A 21,235-nucleotide genomic window follows, 5' to 3' on the forward strand; every position below is an offset into this window, starting at 1 on the left:
AAACTTCCCGTGCATTTTTGCACGGGTGGAAAACTAGTGTTCCCAATACATTTGATTAATTTTTTATTCATTATAGGACATATATCATATGACCTTGAAAATCAAAAAACTAAAAAACAGAAAACCACACTAATACCGAACGGACCCTTAGTTGATGGCTCTTGATGTTGGTTTCACACAAATTTTTCTATCATGTATAACTAGGTGATTTTTACACAGAAGTTTGTATCATGAATAATTAACCACCGGATTTTGCGAATGCCTCTAACTTTTAGTTGATGGCTCTTGACGATAGTCTTTGGTCTTACATAAATGAACAAACCTATTGTATCAATATGCAAGCTTGTCGTTAAAATATTTTTATTTGTCAAAGTAGCAACAAGATTTACATGACCAATTATTACATGTATTAGTTAACCAAGTCTCCAAAATTCAGGTTTTTTGTAACAAATCTGCGAGGGTCTCAAACTTTCCTTCTTCTTCTTCATTTCTAACAGGATCATGATCAGGTGTATCTGGAAATGTATTTTCAGCTGATTGAGAAATATACTCCGACATACGGAAGGAAAAGTCATCGGCGACTGAAATGGAATTTTGTAGTATATCTTCTCCTGCGTGTCCGACATTTGTTACTTTGACCTCATCCAAAGAAGCAACTGATGAGCTCCGTGATAGAGTGAGGGATGCGACTGTGGTTACTTCATCTATCTCGTCAATTGAGCAAACTGACCTTGCTGCAAGTGAGCGTTTTGACTTCTCCTTTACTCTCTTACACCAACTATGCAGGGACTCTCTCACACTTTCTGTAACCAAGGCTTTCTTGCACTTTGATCCCATCTAGTACCATCAAAGGTCAATTTAAGATATCAGACTGAAATCAATCATCTTTCATATTGCAATTTCAGAAACTATTAGAGTATTAGTTAAACATATATATATACGCTACAAGTATTGAGAAATCTTGCTTCCAACCTTCGAGGTTGTGTTCATTCTCAAGAGCTCCATTCCCTTTCCACCACTAAGGCTCAACCCCACACCGACCTACAGTACCCTCCTGATACACTTCCCTCCCCTATAAACAAGTAAAAGAGTTCTTCTATGATATTAAGTGGGTTTCTTCTGTAGGCGTTTAGTAATATTCTTTTGCCTATCCAATGAAAACAACTGATTCGAGCTAAGTATCTAATGTGTGTGTCCAATTAAAATCGATGACCTTTTAAATCATGCAAATCATTGAATGAGACAGATGCGCAATAAATTATTGTAAGACACGGTAACCTTTTGGTTTTTTGACGTTAAGTGAATTGTTCATACAATAGATTTACGGTGCATGCACATGCACTTTACTGTTTATATAATGTGATTTCCCAACCCCGGCTTTTCATGAATATGGAACCAGATCCACTAGATTTTAGTGTCTTGAATAATTCTCTTCGTACAGATTGGAGTACGAAAGGCCCTTCCCCAAAAACGAATCAAATAGTCCTTTGTTTTCACGGGTACCGCCACGCGGCTTAATTCCGATGACTCCCTCCGGAATAGGAGGCAATAATAGAACGCACATCAGAGAGTACTCCCCTTTCTCCCATTTGAAGAGGCCATTTTGTATATCCTGAAAATATTATTTTCGTACTCTTTTTTCATTCATTAATCACAAAAGCATGTGTGGAATCAGTATTGGCCCTCCATCCGTCATAAAGTGGCCAAATGGTATATATATATATATATATATATATATGTATGTATATATATCTATGTATGTATGTATATGTATATATGTATATGTATATGTATACATATGTATATATATATGTATATATATATGTATATATATATATATATATGATTCATTGAAAACTAACTTTAAGCTGAAAACTAAAAATCTACCTTTTTGCTCATTTTGCAGATTTGTGCTAATTTTATATTTTTTTGTCATTTTAAGAAATTTTCGCTTATTTTAGCATACTTTCGCTCATTTTACAAACTTTTGTTCATTTTATGTTTTTTTGCACATTAAGAGTTTCTTATAAAAATGTGCAAAAAACATAAAATGAACAAAAGTTTGTAAAATGAGCAAAAACTTCGTAAAATCAGCGAAAGTTTGCTAAAATGAGCTTCGCTAAAATGAGCAAAAACATAAAATGAACAAAAATCTATAAAATGAGCAAAAAGGTCGATTTCAGCTTAAAATTAGTTTTCAGTGGATTATATATATATATATATATATATATATATATATATATAATATATAATATATATATATATATATATATATATATATATATATATATATATATATATATATATACTTCCTCCGTTTTTTTGTAGATGTTACACTTTCCTTAAATTGCATGTTTCTAAATAGATGTTACACTTTTTTTTATTTCCTAAATTGGAAAGTTTTATGCTATAAAATTACTCACTTATCCTTACTTATAAGGATTAATTAAAATTAAACTAACTTAATTTAACCTTATTATATACTAATCCAAAATTAATTAAACCTCCTCCCTTCTCTTCCACCACCCCTCCCACACCACCTCAGCTGCCCATCCCTTCCCCACCTCGCAGCCGCCTTACCCACCACCACAGAAGCCCGGTGAATTCCGACCACCACCCAACCACCCACCCGAAAATCCCACCCAGGCACCCAAAACCCCACCCCACCCACCTGAAAACAAGACCCCCACCCACAAAAACCTTCCCCACCTACCGAAATCACCACCCAGCCACCGAAATCCCCACCCTCACCTACCGAAAACCACGCAATTTTCTTCGCGCAAAACCACGGCCTCCATTTTCGGCGGTAGAGGTGAGGTTTTTGAGGATGGGTGGAATTTTGCGGCGGTAGAGGTGGGGTTTCGCGAGGCTAGGGTGAGTTTTCGGCGCGTGGTTGGGGTTTTCGGGTGGGTGGGTGGGGATTTCGGCGATGAGGTGGGGTTTTCGGGTGGGTGGGTGGGTAGGGATTTCGGCGGGTGGGGTGGGCTTTTCGGTGGCTGGGTGGGGTGGGGTTTTGGGTGGCTGGGTGGGTGGTTCGAATTTCAGGTGGGTGGTGGGGTGGTGGTGGGAGTTCTCTGGGCTGTTGGGGTGGTGGTGGGGAACCCAAGGGGTCCTCTTTTCTCTCCCCTCCCTTCCCTTAAACCCCATGTTAATTCTCTCCTAATTACTCCTCCAATTTTTGCCTAAAGAACCACAATTTTTGAAAGTGTAACATCTAAAAAAAATGGAAGAAGTATATATATATGTGTGTGTGTGTACGTCTGTGGTTAGAGGTGTGCCCAAACTGGTCCGAACCGGAATTCCGGGCTAGAATCTCCGGTTTCCGGTCCGCCGAATATCGTGATTCACTGATTCTGATCCAAACCCGAAAAATTTTGGTCCAGACCAGTTGGACCGAAATTTCTATTATCTTAGTAAAAAAAAGCTTTATATGTTAAGAAATAAAATTAAAAGATAGAAAGTTAGAAACTTAAAAATTACTACTCATTCTTTTAGGACTATTGTTACTAAAATTATTAATTTTTAATGGATATAATTTATAAATATATTTAAATAAAATAATTTTTTTTTAGAAAAATAAATTCCGGTCCAAGAGGTCGAGGACCGAACCGAACGAGAAAAATTCCAGTGCAATCCAGGTGTAAAAATCCTGGATTCCGGTTCGTCAGTCCGGCCGGTTCCGGTCGGGTCCTGGTCCGATGAGCACCCTCAGCCGTGGTGGCAAGGGCCCAACAACCACGCGCCAATGGCTGATTTGCGTCGCACCGTATACAACGTGCGACACAAATAGCTAAATGATTTGCGTCGTTTCCGCATACGACAGATCAAGTATAGGTAATCTGCGTCGAGACCTGTGCCGTCGGACTCAAGTCCGACGCAAATAGGGTCCCATGTCAACGCAAATCGACCTTTTTCTACTAGTGAAAACCGTGGCTGGTGGAGGTGGCTCGACTGGCAGGCCAGTGGGGGGGGGGGGCGACTCCTTTTCTGCGTGATGCAGTAAGTGCGGGACTCGCATGCATCACTACTGAATCACTTAGATTTACTGAACTTGCTTAAACCAAAAGATCGTTTGAACGGTGAGTATTTATGGATTATTGATACAGGTGCTACACATCATGTCCGGTACCCATGAAGGAGATGTGATTCTTCCCGAAAATCTAAAACTCCATAATGTTTTATTTGTGCCTAATCTTGATAGTAATTTGATTTTTATTCCGCAGTTATTAGATTCTGCGAATTGTATCGTTCAGTTCACTAAAACATTATGTGTATTATAGGATCGTCGGACGAGGACGCTGATTGGAGCGGGTGAGCGGGATGATTATAGTAGCGGGATGATGATTTTTTCTATCGATATTTGGCATTAACATTTGGGTCATCCTTCGGAGAAGGTTTTACGTCGTTTACCCTGTGTGAGTCCTTCTAGTATTAGTAGTTGTCCTAATGATGGGTGCTGTTTTCGTGCCCATCAACTTAGAATTAGTTTTCCTAAAAGTAATAGTAGAGCTAGTAGTTTTTTTGAGTTAATTCATGGTGATTTATGGGGGCCATATCGAACTGGGTCAAGTTGTAATGCTTCATATTTTTTAACAATAGTAATGATTTTTCTCGTAGTGTTTGGACGTATTTATTATATGATAAATTGGAAGTTGAGACTTGATACTATGTTTATGCATTTTGTGACATTGATTGATCACCAATTTGAATATAAAATCAAATGTGTGCGCAGTGATAGTGGCACTGAATTTAATTGCCTGAAACCATACTTTGTGCAACAGGGAATTATTTTTGAAACTTCTTGTACTAAAACTCCACAACGTAATGGGCAGGTTGAAAAGAAAAATCAACATATTTTAAATGTGGCATGTGCTTTGAGATTTCAGGCTAACCTACCTTTAATTGTGTGCAGGCACCTTGTCATTTAATAAACTTAACTCCATATGTTATTCTTGATTATAAAACTCCTTATGAGTGTTTGTTTGGTAAGCCCCTACAATCACTGACATACGAGTTTTTGGGTGTTTGTGTTATGCTGACAATATTTCTCATGGAGGTGATAAGTTTGCAACTAGGAGTTGTCGATGTGTTTTTGTTGGTTATTCTTATACCCAAAAAGGATGGAAATTATATGCCTTAGAAACCAAAAAATATTTTGTTTCCTGTGATGTAAAGTTTCTTAAAAATAAATTTCCTTTTGAACTTGTGAAAGAATTGATTGTGGAGGGACAGGATTGGATGAATTATTTGATGAGGAATTGCTTGTATTAGTTGTTCAAATTCCCGTTAATGTTGAAGGGGACTTCGAGGAGGACACGATGAGAAGGTGGCGCCGGCTGAGGTGGTCGAGCCACGTGTCAAGGTGGCACCGGCGATAGAGGCCGAGCCACGTGCGCTGGAGGTTGGTGCACAGCAACCTGCAGGCGTTGCCAATGATATTGGCATGCAGGGTAGGAGTAAGGAGGATGATTGTGTGAGTTTGGGGTGTGAAAAACGCACCAAATTTCGACTAAAAAGTTGCAGGATTATGTGTCTCATAGGATTATGTGTCTCATAGGATTATGTGTCCCATAGGATTATGCGTCTCATAGGATTATGTGTCTCATACTGAAGTTAAAAAGAAAAGTTCATCGAATTAGACACCCATTTCAGAATCGTCCTCAGGTACTCCGTGTCTTATTACACGTTATGTTAGTTAAGAAAAGTTTGCTAATAAACATCGCAGATTTTAGCAGCAATAAATGCAGGGCACCCTCCAAAGTCATTTATAGAAGCCATGAAGCATGAAAGGTGGTGCAACGCCATGAGAGGTGAGATAAAAGCTTTGGAGGACCAAGGCACATGGAAATTGCAACCTCTTCCCCCATGCAAGAATGCCTTGGGGAGTAAGTGGATTTATACAGAAAAATATGATGAACGCGGGAAATTGTAGAGGTTGAAGGCCAGATTGGTTATATTTGACCATCGTCAAGTGGAATAAATTAATTATAATGAAACGTTTGCCCTTGTAGCAAAAATGACTACAATGCATAAGCGGTGAAAAAATGGGATATCCATCAGATAAATGTCCATAATGTATTTTTACATGGTGACTCGCAGGAGGAAGTTTATATGAAAATTCCTCCTCACTTTCAGGGAGGAAACACAAATATGGTGTGCAGGTTGAATAAATCATTGCATCGGTTTAAGCAGGACAAGTAATCTTCTCATTTATGTGGATGATATGATTATTGTAGGGAATGATTAGGAAGTTTTACTGAACTTCAAAGCTTACCTTGGCAAGTGTTTTAAAATGAAGGATTTAGGTGCGCTGAAATATTTCCTAGGTCTTGAAATTGCCGGAGGCCGCTGGGAATGTTTATGAGTCAACGAAAATATGTCTTACATATCATATCTGAGGCGGGTGCCAAGCTAGCAGAGTTTCCTATGGAGCAACACCAGCTCGATTTGGCGAATGGTCCTTTGTTTAATTATGCAGAGAATTATAGTAGATTGATGGGTAGGTTGATTTATCTTGCTGTTACTAGACCTGATTGGGCATATTCTGTTCACATTTTGTCACAGTTGTTTATTAGGAGGCAGCTCTATGAGTGGTTCGATATTTGAAGAAAAATCCAGGGAGTATTATTTCGATCTAACAGTGATCTCCGCTTGGAAGGGTAGTGTGATTCTGATTGGGCTAGTTGTCCTATTACTAGGCACTCTTCGAGTAAATGGTTTGTATTGTTAGGATATTCTCCTGTTTCCCGGATGACTAAGAAGCAGCCTACAATGTCCCGTTCGTTAGAATATTAAAGTGGTTAAAGCAACTCTTTGGTGATCCTGGAGTTCATCATTATGGAGGGATGAGATTATAGTGATAGTTAATCTACATTATATATTGCCAAGAATCCAGTGTTTCATGAACAGACTAAACATATTGAGGCTGATTGTCATTTTGTTCGTGATGTTGTGACTGAAAGATTAGTGAGTCCGTCATATGTTCCTACTAAGTTTCAGTTGGCAGATATTTTTACTAAAGCGCTTGGTAAGACTCGGTTTGAATTTTTGTTATCCAAGTTAGAAGTTCGAAATTTGCACGCTCCAACTTGAGCGAGGCTGTTAGGACTCTATATATGATAAATATTAGGAATAGGATTATTGTTTCTAATATGTGTTGAAGTAGGACTCTCTACTTAGATTGTATAAATATATTCTCATGATGAATGAGAAAGGGGACTGAAATTAAACATAATTTAACAATCAACGTATTGATTAGACCTATGTGAAGCATCATTTTATCCGTATTCAAGGTATGCTCTATGATGTTTCGGTAATGCATACTAAACTGTTCCGCGGCACCTTGAGTGGATCAGAATCACATCCGGTGTGGCTGGTAAAACAGAGAACCTAACTCTAAGCTTAACTGTGCTCAATCCACCATGATTTCGTCATTGTTGGAGGTATGTTTACGTCTCGGGCTACTGGGAAGGTTCTGTACAAATGATGGCAATTTCTGTCGTTTTCTAGAGACTAGTAAAGCACTCAGGTAAGATAAAATTTTCTGCTCAGTGTTTAGTGGCAGACAAGAGTGGAAACTCTAGAGTTTTAGCACTAATTGTTATGTTATGGCAATAATTCCATCCATTGTTCATAAAGGTGATAAATTAGAAATCATATACCACCACTGAAGGGCATGGTTGCTATAGACACCAGTCTGATGCAATGAGAATCTCGCTAGTTCCAAATTTTAGATTAAACATTTTCAAAAAAATTCTGCAAGGGCACCATTATATATGAAAGAGGTTATTTATAAGGAAATCTAATCCTCTTAGGGGTGATTGAACAGGCAACTAACAAATTCGAGATGCTTACCTGCGTTATGATGACACTAAGAGGGACAGTACTGTAGCTGCACCAGAATTGAATGAGAACTCTGCAACAAAAAAGCACAGATTTAGATTATACCTATCAACAGTAGCATCAAAGTTTTTAGACAAAAGTTGAGATTTTTATGTACACAACTTTTTACTGGTGGAAATTATCACTTATGCTGGAGTACAAAATGGATATAAATGAATGAAGGAACAAGATTTCATTAATAGAGATGCCCTCTAAACTGGTCTGCCAGGGTATCACCAAAAAAACCATCAGGATATAACGTAATCTTGGTTTTTGTGAACTTGCACTCACAACATCAGAGCACTAATATCTAATGGAGTTGGCCAAGACTTCCCCTTAATAGTGACAATTGAATCATAAAAATTAGATAACTTTTCAGTATCACATAACCAAGCATGCACTCTCACCTTGGTTCCTTAATATGTGACTTCTCCAGTCTTGGGACTAAACACCCAGATGACGTACAAAAGTCAAATGTATCAAACCAACTATGTTATCCTTTTGGGACAGTATTAGTGGAATAAACTTTAGAGCACCTCCACTCTCATCATTAGACACAAGTGGAACTTCAAAAATCAAATATATTGCAAGTAACCCATAAAAATTATGCCGTGCACTGGCTGTGCAAGAGCTATTGTGCATCAGTGATCACTGAGAGTTGCCTGTTCACTCTTTTCTTTAGACGCTATCGCTGTTTTACTATGCAGTCATATACCTCAGCATGCAGAAACTAAATGTTCATCTGTTTCCCTCAATTTTATTGTCTTTGATGCCAATAAAATGGAATTTAAATTTGCTTTTTGATGGAGCATTTCGAAAAAAACCAATAATATCGAGATTAAGATCCAGTCTTCCCTACTCTACCTAAGGATAAATGGACAAAAGCCTAAAACAAGAAAGAGGAACACGGAGATTATTGTTGCTAACAAATAACTTGATTAATCAAATAACTAACAATGTTTTAAATGCTCACAATAAACTATTAAACACCCTTAATCAATGCAAGACTTAAGCCATAGGTCAGCCCAATCCGGAATACCCACACTACTCTGGAGCAAGGCACAAAGATAGCTCATCTCTACTTGGTTCAATTTCCCCGTCTCACCCTTGCAAAAGATAGTCATGCCGATAAAGTACGCAGTCATGCGTAGGGCAGGGTGACGGATACTACTAATCTTCTCGCCGCCACTGCTAAGAGGTAACCCAACAATGCGATACCAAAAGGTACCAACATCCTCAGATGGAACACCCATGGGTACAAAAGGGTTGTCGTTTGCTGGAGCCACCCAACCAAAAGCCTCACGAACTTAGCCCAAAGAAATATCACGAACCCGATCATGCATCCTAAAACGAATGCGGGTGTCTCCCTATGCTTCACCAAGGTGAGAGTGAAATTCATAAACACACCTCTTATAAGTGAGAGGTGCATAATCAATACATACCCTCCTCCCTACCTCCTACTGAACTAACATCCCAACTGAATGCCGTTCTGAAGATTCAAGCTACGCGACAGTGTGTGCGCATGTCTTTACAGGGTGTCTCCCTTAGAGGTTCTAATTCAGTGACACGACATGTCAAAATCTGAAGCTACTTAGGGAACTCTTCTTTCTCATCCAAAGAACGTTTTCCTACTTTCCACCTTGAGGACAAGGTCCGAGTTTGGGAAAGGGGTAATGTAATACACTAGGCCTCCTATGCGCTTCACCTATAGTGCGAGGACAACTCACTAATTCTCTTGGATACCTTCAAGAAGAATGCTTCTCTCATTTATGATTAGTAGATTTGCTATGTAATAATAGTTTCTTATAGAGATAACGAATGAAATTGCTGAGGTGTAAATGGGAGCATCTTTCTGCTGAGATGGTTCAATAAATGGTGGGATAGTTGTATGAATCAAGGTATTCAAAAATTAGCCATGTCACTTGTAATTGGAGAGAAATCTCCCTCTCGAATGCAGATATTTATCCTTACCCATCTTAGGATTATCTATATAACACTATCCTTAGATTCCTCTCATTTTCCTTAGCTAAATAATCACCAAGCTTAGTGGGTTCACCACACTAACCTGGCCAAAAAACTAGATCTATCAATCATCACAAAGACGGATTGAAAAGCAAAAATTGAAAACGAGCGAAAGATGTTACTAAGAGTAATAAGCCTGATTTTATATTTCATATGCATGATCTGTGTAGCAAAAACATTTCACATCCCTATTATATGCTCCCCCGTTTCTTTTTAGTTGACTCACTTCACTTCGGGGGAGATCCAAGGAGGAAGTACAAAAGTATGGGAGAGAAACTCAAAAGGTGGAGAAAGGAACTAAAAAGTGAGAGAGAGAAACTACAAAGTGGGCTCAAATATTAAAAAATCGATGACATGGGTGGAAATAGAGGAGAAAGTAGATGAGACATGTTACCAAGGATAGAAAAAGCAACACTGTGTAGATTAAAAAGAAACATACTAAAAAGGAATGTGTAAATTAAAAAGAAACAGAGCGAGTAGCTTATAAGCCGCTAATAACTCCTAAACATAACAGGGTGTACCACTTCAGTAATTAACTAAATCCTAATATTACTAAAATAAGTGAAACAACGTTGGAATAAATGTCGAAAGCCAAATCACACGAGGCCATTCATTTGACCCAAAAGTCTTACCCACTCCGTTTTTATTGTTCTTCCTATTTGTTTTTCACATTTGCCAATGCACATTTTTATCACTAATTGTTAAATCATATGCTTAATGTAATTGAAACGAATGAAACAAGACCCCACATGACTATATTTTCTCTTATATATACGAAATAATTTAGAAAATTCTCTTAACATCCAAACAATGCTAAGATTCGAAATAGGAAGAATTAAAAGAAAAGGAGGGAATAATGAAATTGATACCCAATTATCTGGCCAAATAATTTAATAAAACTATGGCCGTTGCAACTAAATCATTAAGAAAACTAATCAAATAAGAAAAGTTCAACAATATGCGGGAAATAACCGGAGAAAACCAAGACCATATTGAATTCTAATGTACTCAATATACTTGTAGCATGTATCAAGATTACTAACAGCTCCGAAACTTACGTACGAAGCCTTTTATGTTGTATATGAGCTATTCTCATCTACAGGTGTATAGACCATAACTCTGTGAAAAGATCACACTGCAACAAACATGGAGTGAACAAATGAAGCTTATTAGTGAGCCTATATGTCGGCATCACTGTACTTTTAAGAATTATCAGGTAGTCAAATTGGATAATTCAAATAATTTGAAGTCAATATGTTCTTAGTAGGTTATATATACATAAACTCGACATTTAAACAACTTTATTGAGGAGTGTAACTATATGATTTGTTAGAGATATATTAGGATACTAAAGATAGTAGTTAGGATATTAATTATCTTATGGAAAAAAATCATAAGATAATATTTTCCTAAGATAATTGATATCCTAACTACTAATATATCCTAAAGATATTTATCATATCTTTAATATCCTAATATATCTCTAACATGATTTGACTCAACAATCTTGTTTTATATATAAATTGTGACAGAAAGGTCATGCAAACGAATCGACATTATGACAGTTACATACCCTGAAGTCAAACGAATGATCACCATTGCATGGTTCTTCATAAAGCAAGACCTCTGCTCAAATCCCCACTAAAAAAGAGAGAGAAGTTCATGTAAGCTTGTATTCCCTTTTTCGTGATGGAAAAAAAGGCATATGATAAAAAAGACAGTTATCAGATAAATTATACTTCTAGAGAACTTCAAAAGATACTGTCAATACTTGTATTGTTTGACTCCCAAAAGCCAGGAAGTACGCATATAGCAAGAGAATTAGTATTTCAATATAAATAAGAGCAAAGAAACAGAACAATTAGAACATTTCAAACTTCTTTCCCTTTCCTATGTTCTTTGTGAAGTAGCAGGCTGCAGGACATACCTGCAGCCTTCTATTTGTAATGCTGGAATCTCTAAGATCCTATCCATTGTTGAGTTGTTGTCATCGTCTCAATAGATTTAAGATACTTCCTCCTTTCCACATTGAAAATACATCTATCAAATATAGATGTCCAATATCAAACTATATCACAGTATTATCAACTAATTCCACCTATTTATCATTTCGCTTAAAAACCTTTCTTTGAAACTCATTCTAGGAGCGTTTTTGTAATAATATACATCACTTTGATTACAAATTTAATTGACTGTCATGTTTGTCCTTTCAAAGGCAGAACAGACACTTTAAACAAACATTTTTAACTCTAGCAGAGAATTCCTTTCTTGTGCTTATGATAGATTGAAAAGCAGTTTCCGAAAACATGGATATGCATTCTACAGATGTGTGACCACACACAATATAAAGGCTATCTGTAATAGGTGCTTAGTAGCTCACTTCATGAGACAGACAAGACTAGAAATGGAAACCTCCTGTTAAGCTTCCAGAGGAACAGCAGAGTAGAAGATAGAATCCAGAATTGAGAGAGAGAGAGAGTTGAGTACAAGAGGTAAGAAGATCGTTATTATCATCAATGATTGATTGAAATGTACAGCTTAATCTAGCTATTTATAGCTAGAAGCTAATAAAAAGAAAGTTTCTACCAAAACTAACAAACTGACTTTCTAACAAGCTTTAACAACTTTCTAACAAACTTAACAGAATAAACATTCTGTTAACTATTGATCAGATAAACTGATGCATGGCTTTGCTGTATCCTAAAGGAGATTCGGTTAATCAGAGCACAGCTTATATGGGGAGAATTACGTATAAAGGCGAGACTTTTCTGATTCGTGACTTGAAGCCAAGTTCTGTTATATTATTTGTATATTTTCTTGTTAATCATTGGAATTCATGCGTATATTTTTAACAGGTTGTGTTTGTAAGTTCTATTGACTATCAATCTAGAAATAATAGCAAACAATAATAGAACAACAAATAACAAAGCAAGGAAGAACACACAAGAACTTTTACGTGGAAACTCAAGAACTGGGAGCAGGGAAAAAAAACGCGGTCGCGGTCGCGGGAACGGTCACGTTTTCGAGGGAACGGCTTGTAACGGGCAAATAGAACGTTTCGCGGCCGACGCGCTGAATTTTTTAAAAATATTCACATAAATATGTTTCAACTTTATTTGCATTTTTTAGTTTATGAAGCATTATTACAACATAATATAATCAAATCTAATAGAATATCATGTTTCATCAACTATATAAGTAAATCATAGAAAGAATTTGGCCAATGTTTGAAAAAAACGGATGTAACGGGGATAAAAGCTTCTAACGCGGCGAGTTCGCGTTACGGAACGGACAACGCAGCGAGAAGTATGTGAATTTTATTATGGCGTTCTGTAACGGGATTTCGCGGAACGGCAAATCCAAAATCCGTTACAGAACGGCCGTTCTGTAACGGAACGGAAGAGTTTTAATTCCATGACTGGGAGAAAAACCACGAATATGCACTAGGAATCGATGAATATTCAAGAAAGATTACAAAAGCACTCCAAGAACTCTCTCTATTGCCTTTTCTCTCTCTAATCTGTGAATAATGAATTTAAGGATACAATAAAAGACGTATTTGGGCATCTATATATACTCCCGCGTCTAAAACGCGTTTTCCAGACTAAACGCGAACCGCCTGGGCTGCCCGGGCGGGATTTCACTTTTCCAAAACAGCTTGTGCGCCCGACTTAAAGTGCCCGGGCGAAATCCGCCCGACCTACCCGGGCGAGACGCAAAACGAAATAGTTTCGTCAGTTCTTCGTAAAACACTCATAACTTTCTCGTTTCTCAGCGAATTGGGCATATGACCTACGTTGGAAAGCTCTCGAACAAGCTATCACATCCAATTTGAATCACCTCAAAACCATTTATAGATTGAGAGATATGTGCACTCAAAGTCAGCCTTATGCCCCATATGACGTTTTCCCTTTACGCAACCTCATCTCCACACCCATACACCTCCATGAGCTCCATATGATGCCATATACCCAACAGTGTTGTATAACATAAAAGTGCATGTGAAAATTTTCTCGATAAGTATTATTCTCAAGTATATAATCACATTGACTTCTTGCAGTCTCTTGCTATGTATTGTATGAAACTTTAAAAAAAGACGAAGGGCGCTTGTTATTCTTGCATTAATAGCATCTTTCAAGGAGACATGAATTAAATCTATAATTATGGGTCCACGTTTTAGCCTTTTGATATTAGAGAGAAGAAGTGTGATATTGTTGGACAAATTCAATTCCAGTAAGAGGAAATTTATCCTTCTAACACTGAATTGGCCTTCTCGTTGCACAAGTATAAGGTAAATCTAGTACTTACAAGAAATTCACTAAAGTACCTCAATTTTCTGTGTTCCTCTATATTATCTGACACCTATGTGAAAGAGAACGAAAAACAAGTATACTAGCAGAGACACAAAAGGTCGCTTGTGACAGTAGGGTCTTGGTGGGCACTGGGGAGGGAGGAACTCACCAAGGACCAGATAAATGTTGCCATTTCAAAAGCATTCTGCAGGAACCAAAGAAAACACTCCATAAGAATGTGGAAAAACATATTATGTAGAAAATATATATATTGGTACTGTGATCAGGCTACCTGGAATGAAACAAATTGAATCAACCATAAGATCATTTCTGGCTTCCCAAACCAGAAGAGCTCATCACGTGGCTTTACTTGAGTCCTGGTAGATCTACCGGCTGGTTCTGCAATCTCCAGTGCTAAAAGAGAGACGACATGCTCAAGTTTTGTACCAACCAGCATGACAAGCTTGGGAAAGAATGAAAGTATACATGAATGCGTTGTTCAAAACAGAAAACAGTACACCTAAGTTTTGCAGGAAAACAAGTAGAAGGAACAAAAGACTTACAATTACAGGGATGAATGAAAGCCAAAAGTAAATATTTAGCCCTGCATATGATGTCATAGATTAAAGATAAATTTTCCGAAACAGATTAATAATACAATTATATCGGAGCAATTATGTTAAAGTACCATGAACATTGAGTAAGATGCATAATATTGCATAACCCCATAGTGGCCAACTGCAAAAACGAAGATAACTCGCATAAGATTTTATAATAACAAGACTAAGAAATGGGACTGCTAAAATCAAATTATTTAGCAAACCAATAAAATTCATTTAGGAGTCAACATTAGTATCACTCAAAAAGGAGATCGGAAAAACACAAGATCTTTCTCCAAACTATGACCAGTTGTCCATTTGAACATTAGGCATTCCCATTTGGCATCACCACAGGGCACTGACATGGGCTTGGCAGTTGTTACTGCAAAGGAAATATGCTAAAACATAAGAGTGTTGGAGAGTTAAGAGAAGTCTCACTGCTACAATTTTCATCATACATTTACTTCTATAGTCCTATTCCTCCTGATTGAGATGATAATGATCCCAGCCAAGCTCGAGTTTGGCTCAGTTGAGCTCAAAACTCTCGAGTCTCGTAGACAAGCTAAACTGAACTTGATAATTGCAAGCTTTACTTCCAGGCTCAACTACTAATTGAGCTTGAATAAGTCTTGGGTCGAAATGGAAACCTATTGATCTCTTTCTTAAAAACGTAAACAGATCAATGAACCACCTTATATAACAAACTAATTTACTCAGAAGCTGGAGCAAGAAAAGTAATAACAAGACATACATTGCCAATTCGGATAATATGCTACATTTTATTGATTCTGTCGACTAAAGACAAGGGATCAGTTTATGGAGGATCGCCTTGAAGAAGGCAGCATCCCTCCCCGTATAAAAAATTATCTGTTGGCCTATAACGACCTTGTGCAAATATAATTATATTATAATATGCTAGGAAAGAGAGAGAATTATAATAAATAAGATGATTGGAATATATTATTATTGATAAAATAAAAAACAAACTTACAAAATAGTTCATGTACGTTGTTTATATAATAACGTAAATACTAAAAAATTGGATGTGTAGGAGATAATTCCTCTTGTCCTATATTAAACATGCGGATCTAAAACAATTAACTAAAACAACAATGACAATGATAATGCAGTGTTGTTAAATTATTTACTAAAAATAGCTTCAAGAAGAGAACCACTTATTTTAACACTCCTCCTTGGTTCACTTCTGTTTCATTCCTAGCAATGTTCTCAGTTCTTCAAATCTCCCTTTCGGTAAAGCTTTGGTGAAAATATCAGCTAGTTGGTCTTGTCCTCGGCAATAGAGCAACTTTATCTGTCCATCATTTTCAGCTTCTCTAATAAAATGATATTTCACCTTGATATGTTTAGTTTTTCGGTGAAAAACTGGATTGTTAGAAATTGCTATAGCTGACTTGTTATCGCAGTAAATTGTACAAGCTCCTCCTTGAGGTTCGCCAATATCAGAAAATATTTTCCTTAGCCATATAGCTTGATTTAGTGTTGAACATGCTGCAATATATTCTGCTTTAGCTGTGGATTGAGCAATGGTGTCTTGTTTTTGTGACAGCCATGAAAATACACCATCCTAATGTGAAAGTATAACCTGAAGTGCTTTTCATATCATCTTCAGAACCGGCCCATTCACTGTCTGTATAACCAACTAAATTCACTGAACCAGATCGTTCAAAGAATATGCCATACTGTGATGTTCCTTTGACATATCTTAAGAATCTCTTTGCTGCTGCTAGATGATTCTTGCTTGGAGTTTGCATAAATCTCGAGAGAAAACTTGTAGCAAACATTATATCTGGTCTTGTTGCTGTGAGATATAATAAGCTACCAATGATGCTTCTATAAACTCTCTCATCAGCTAGTTCAGCTCCATCTCTTTCTTAGTTTTTCATTCACTTGTAGGGAATACTAACTGGATTGCAATTTTCCATACTGAATTTCTTCAACAGTCCCTCAGCGTACTTCTTCTGGCAATAAATATTCCTTCTGAACTTTGATACACTTCCATCCCTAGAAAGTAGTTCATAAGTCCAAGATCTGTCATCTCGAAGTGTTGCTTCAATTTCACCTTGAAATCAGAAATAAGTTTTAGACTATTACCAATGATGATCAAGTCATCAACGTAAAGAGACAAAATCAATATATCTCCATTCTCGTATTTCTTCACAGAAAGTGTATATTCGCTGAGACTTTTCTCAAAACCTTCTTGCTTGAAGTAGTCATCAATTCTGCTATACCAAGCTCTCGGTGCCTGCTTAAGTCCATACAAAGCCTTTTGAAGCTTAAAGACTTTGTCTTCTTGTCCTGGAATCTCGAAGCCTTGGGGCTACTGTACATAAATCTCTTCTTCTAAGTATCCATTCAGAAATGCGGATTTGACATCCATTGATAAATATTCCATCCCTTTGATGCTGCAAGTGCTAATATAGCACGGATGGTATCATGTCTAGACACAGGCGCAAATGTCTCATTGTAATCAACTCCGAACTGTTGAGAATAACCTTTGACTACAAGTCTTGCCTTGTGTTTTAATATATAGCCATCTGGATTGAATTTGGTCTTGAAAACCCACTTTACTCCTAAGGGTTTTCTATGTTCCGGCTTGTTCACTAGTTGCCATGTTTGATTCTTCTCTATCATCCTTATCTCGTCTTCCATCGCAACTCTCCATTCGGTTTATTGCGCAGCTTCAATAAAGCTTGTAGGCTCAATAATAGCTAAGTGACATGACTCATAATGTTCTTGATCTTCATTTCCCTGTAATGGAGAAGTTTCTTCATACAACTCTGCAATAGACCTCTTCCCTCTAGGACCAGTTGCATTTGGTGTGGATGAATTCTGCATATGTGGTGATGGTGGCGTTGCAAGAGGAGAACCAATAGGACTCTCTGGCTCTACATCATTAGTTGGAGTTGTGTTCTCAATCACAGGAATACAGATTTGTCTTCTCTCTTCCATTTTCGTATCCCAATTCCAAGACGCTTCTTAACAAAAAGTGACATCTCGACTTATAACAATATCTTCATTCTCGAGATCAAATATTCTATAGCCTTTTGATTGAGAGCTATATCCAACAAGAATTCCCTTCTTTGCCTTAGCATCTAGCTTACTTCTTTTCTGATATGGAATATAAAAGTAACATATGCAGCCAAATACACGAATATGCTTCACTGAACGCTTGTGACCTGACCAAGCTTCTAAGGGCGTCATACCTTTCACCGCCTTTGTTATTCCTCGGTTTTGTATGTAAACATCAGTATATACTGCTTCTGCCCAAAGTTTCTTTGGGAGGTCCTTCTCTTGAAGCATACACCTCGCCATCTCCATAACTGTTCTGTTCTTCCTTTCAGAAACACCATATTTTGTTGTGGTGTATAACCGACAGTAAGTTGATGCTGAACTCCTTCATCTTCGCAAAATTGATTGAATTTTGTAGAGGTATACTCTGTGCCTCTATCGCTTCTTATAGCTTTCAATGAGCAACCACTCTGTTTCTCCACCATATTTTTCCATTTATAAAAAATAAAAAATACTTGTGATCTTTCCTTCATAAAATACACCCAAGTCATTCTCGAATAATCATCTATGAAAAGAATAAAATACTTACTCTCATCTAGTAAGAGGGTTCTCATAGGGCCACAAACATCTGTGTGAACAAGCTCCAATATTTTGGTTGCTCTCCACGCGCCATCTTTATGGAAGGGTGATCTATGCATCTTGCCGAGTTGACATGCTCCACAAAGAGTTTTGCACTCATGCAGAAATGGAAGGTCTTTAACAAGCTGATTCTTGGATAAAAGTTGAAGACCTTCAGAATTGCTATGGCCTAGTCTCTTATCCCATAACCAATACATCTCTTCAGTCTTAGCCTTTTCAGAATGATAAGCTGAGTAAGACCATTGTATAGGAAAACTTTTATTCCTCATTGGAACATTTGCAATTTCTTTATTAGAAGGATCAAGAATGCTCCAATAATTTCCTCCAAAATGTACTGAATAACCATTTGTTATCATTTGTGGAACACTAAGCAGATTTTTATCTAATCCCGGCACATAAAGTACATCTTTGATAAATTTTCTGCCTTTGAATGTTTGTATTGCAATAGTCCCTTTTCCACTCGACTGGACGATTGCTCTGTTTCCCATTCTTATAGGAATTCTTACTGAATCGTCTAAATGTGTGAAACATGATGTGTCCCTCGTCATATGATTACTGCAGCCACTATTAATTAGCCAAACATCATTTTCAATACTATGTGATGTTTGATATGCACAGAACAAATGATCCTCTCCATCATGACATTCAGATACTTGGGCTTGAGCCTGACTTTGCTTCTTCCTGCAATCCTTCTCAATATGCCCAAACAATTTACAGAAATTGCATTGAGATTTGCCTTTCCACCTGCAATCCTTTTCGAGATGGTTAGTTTTTTTGCAAATCTTGCAAGAAGGATATCTTCCTTTCTTGTCACCGCTATTATGCTTCTCATACTCTTTTGAAGAAGCACTTTTGGGATAAGATTTTGCTTCAAACTTCTTACCCTTGAACTTATGACTACTCTGGAATGCTTTTTCAGATGAACCTTCATTCCTGTTGTTCACCCTGTCTTCTTGTGCTTTTAACATACCAATCATCTCTACAACACTTAATTCTGACAAATCTTTTGTACTTTCAATTACATTGACTGATGTATCGTATACTTAAGTCAATGTATTAAGAATTTTTGACACTATTCTCTCCTCCTTAATTTCTTCTCCATATATTTTAATTTGATTGACTATTTCCGTGACTCTAGAGAAATAGTCCTTGATTTTTTCATCAGGTGACATTTTTAAATTCTCAAATTCTCTTCTTAGACTTTGTAGTTTTAGAGTTTTTACCTTCTCACTACCTTGGAACTCAACTTAAAGAACATCCCAAGCCTCCTTTGCTGTATTTGAATTAATAATACGAGGAAAAAGTATATCAGCAATTGCATTTTGTATGATTTGCAATGCACTTTGATCTTTGATGGTTTCCTCTTTAAAAGGTGCACCGGGCTTACCTGTAGCGGATCATCGCGTGGCGGAGGGTGTAGGACCATTGATAACAATATCCCACAAGTTTCTAGATTTCAAAATTGTCTTCATTTTGACACTCCAGAAATCATAATTGTCTCCATTAAAAATAGGAACAATTTGGTTGCTTGTTAATTGAGAAGCCATTTCTTTTTTTATAAAGGAATATGAAAATTGTATATATATTTTTTATGCCTTAAGATCGAAAGCTCTGATACCACTTGTTGGCCTATAACGACCTTGTGCAAATATAATTATATTATAATATGCTAGGAAAGAGAGAGAATTATAATAAATAAGATGATTGGAATATATTATTATTGATAAAATAAAAAACACACTTACAAAATAGTTCATTGTACGTTGTTTATATAATAACGTACATACTAAAAAATTGGATGTGTAGGAGATAATTCCTCTTGTCCTATATTAAACGTGCGGAGCTAAAACAATTAACTAAAACAACAATGACAATGATAATACAGTGTTGTTAAATTATTTACTAAAAATAGCTTCAAGAAGAGAACCACTTATTTTAACATTATCAAATACCCAGTGTTTCTTATTTTGTACCAAATTCAAGCTAAGAGGCATCTTGTATTGCACATATCAAATTGAAAACTGAGTACTATCCCTTCACAAAGCATACAAATAAAATTTGTCTTCTCACTTTCTTCCCCAATAGCAGAACAATGACATCTGAAATAGTCATTATAGATATTTCTAACTTTATCATCAACATTTCCTCATATGGGGTGGAAATTTTCAGGAATACAGTCCCTATAATGAGTTATTCTCACATGGCCAGCTTTAGATAACTCGTGCAATAGATTTGTTCGGTTATGGTCAAGTTTTTTGAACCATTCAAATTTCTGATTTTGAGGTCGAGCTTCATAACTTTGAACTCACAAGTTCAAGTCAAGCCGAGCCAAACTTGAGCAATATTCACATGGTAACCATGCCGATATGAATCACAACTATTCAGAGGTAAAATCCATCTTGCTAAATATAAATGCACTCAGAAACAAAACCTTGAATTCAACTAAATGAAAACTACAAGTGCTTGGCAGAGTAATATCTAGCTGGCGCAACCACACACAAAGAGATACGACGATCTTATACTTGGTTATAGGCTTATAGCAATAACACAAGATAGCAGATGTTCATTGAGTAAGTCATTTAGAAGCCATTCAAAATAGTATGATATAATCTCCTAAAACTCACAAGATAAGGCATCAAGTTTTTCAATAAACTACTTATATGTTATATCATAACTAGCTACTTCTGAGTTCTGACTTCAGAGCCCTTGAAGGCATATAGTAATTACAATGCAGCAACACCATTGAGAATGGTACATCTCGTATGGACCGGA

General features: G+C 36.9%; 1 protein-coding gene across 1 annotated transcript in view; it reads right to left on the bottom strand.

Moving 5' to 3' along the window:
* Positions 1 to 343: 343 nt before the first annotated feature.
* The window catches only part of LOC104896706 (MLO-like protein 4), a 45,877-nt gene continuing 24,985 nt past the window's right edge, over positions 344 to 21,235 (bottom strand). The window contains exons 9-15 of the mRNA XM_010683475.4: positions 14,884 to 14,933; positions 14,759 to 14,799; positions 14,488 to 14,658; positions 14,365 to 14,400; positions 11,477 to 11,544; positions 7,855 to 7,915; positions 344 to 837 (exon numbers count right to left, since the gene is read on the bottom strand). Of these exons, the coding sequence (XP_010681777.2) occupies positions 433 to 837; positions 7,855 to 7,915; positions 11,477 to 11,544; positions 14,365 to 14,400; positions 14,488 to 14,658; positions 14,759 to 14,799; positions 14,884 to 14,933 (832 nt within the window). The 3' untranslated portion in view covers positions 344 to 432. The remainder of the gene's footprint in view (positions 838 to 7,854; positions 7,916 to 11,476; positions 11,545 to 14,364; positions 14,401 to 14,487; positions 14,659 to 14,758; positions 14,800 to 14,883; positions 14,934 to 21,235) is intronic.

Source organism: Beta vulgaris, chromosome 6 (genome assembly GCF_026745355.1).
Source record: "Beta vulgaris subsp. vulgaris cultivar EL10 chromosome 6, EL10.2, whole genome shotgun sequence".
Lineage (NCBI taxonomy): Eukaryota > Viridiplantae > Streptophyta > Magnoliopsida > Caryophyllales > Amaranthaceae > Beta > Beta vulgaris.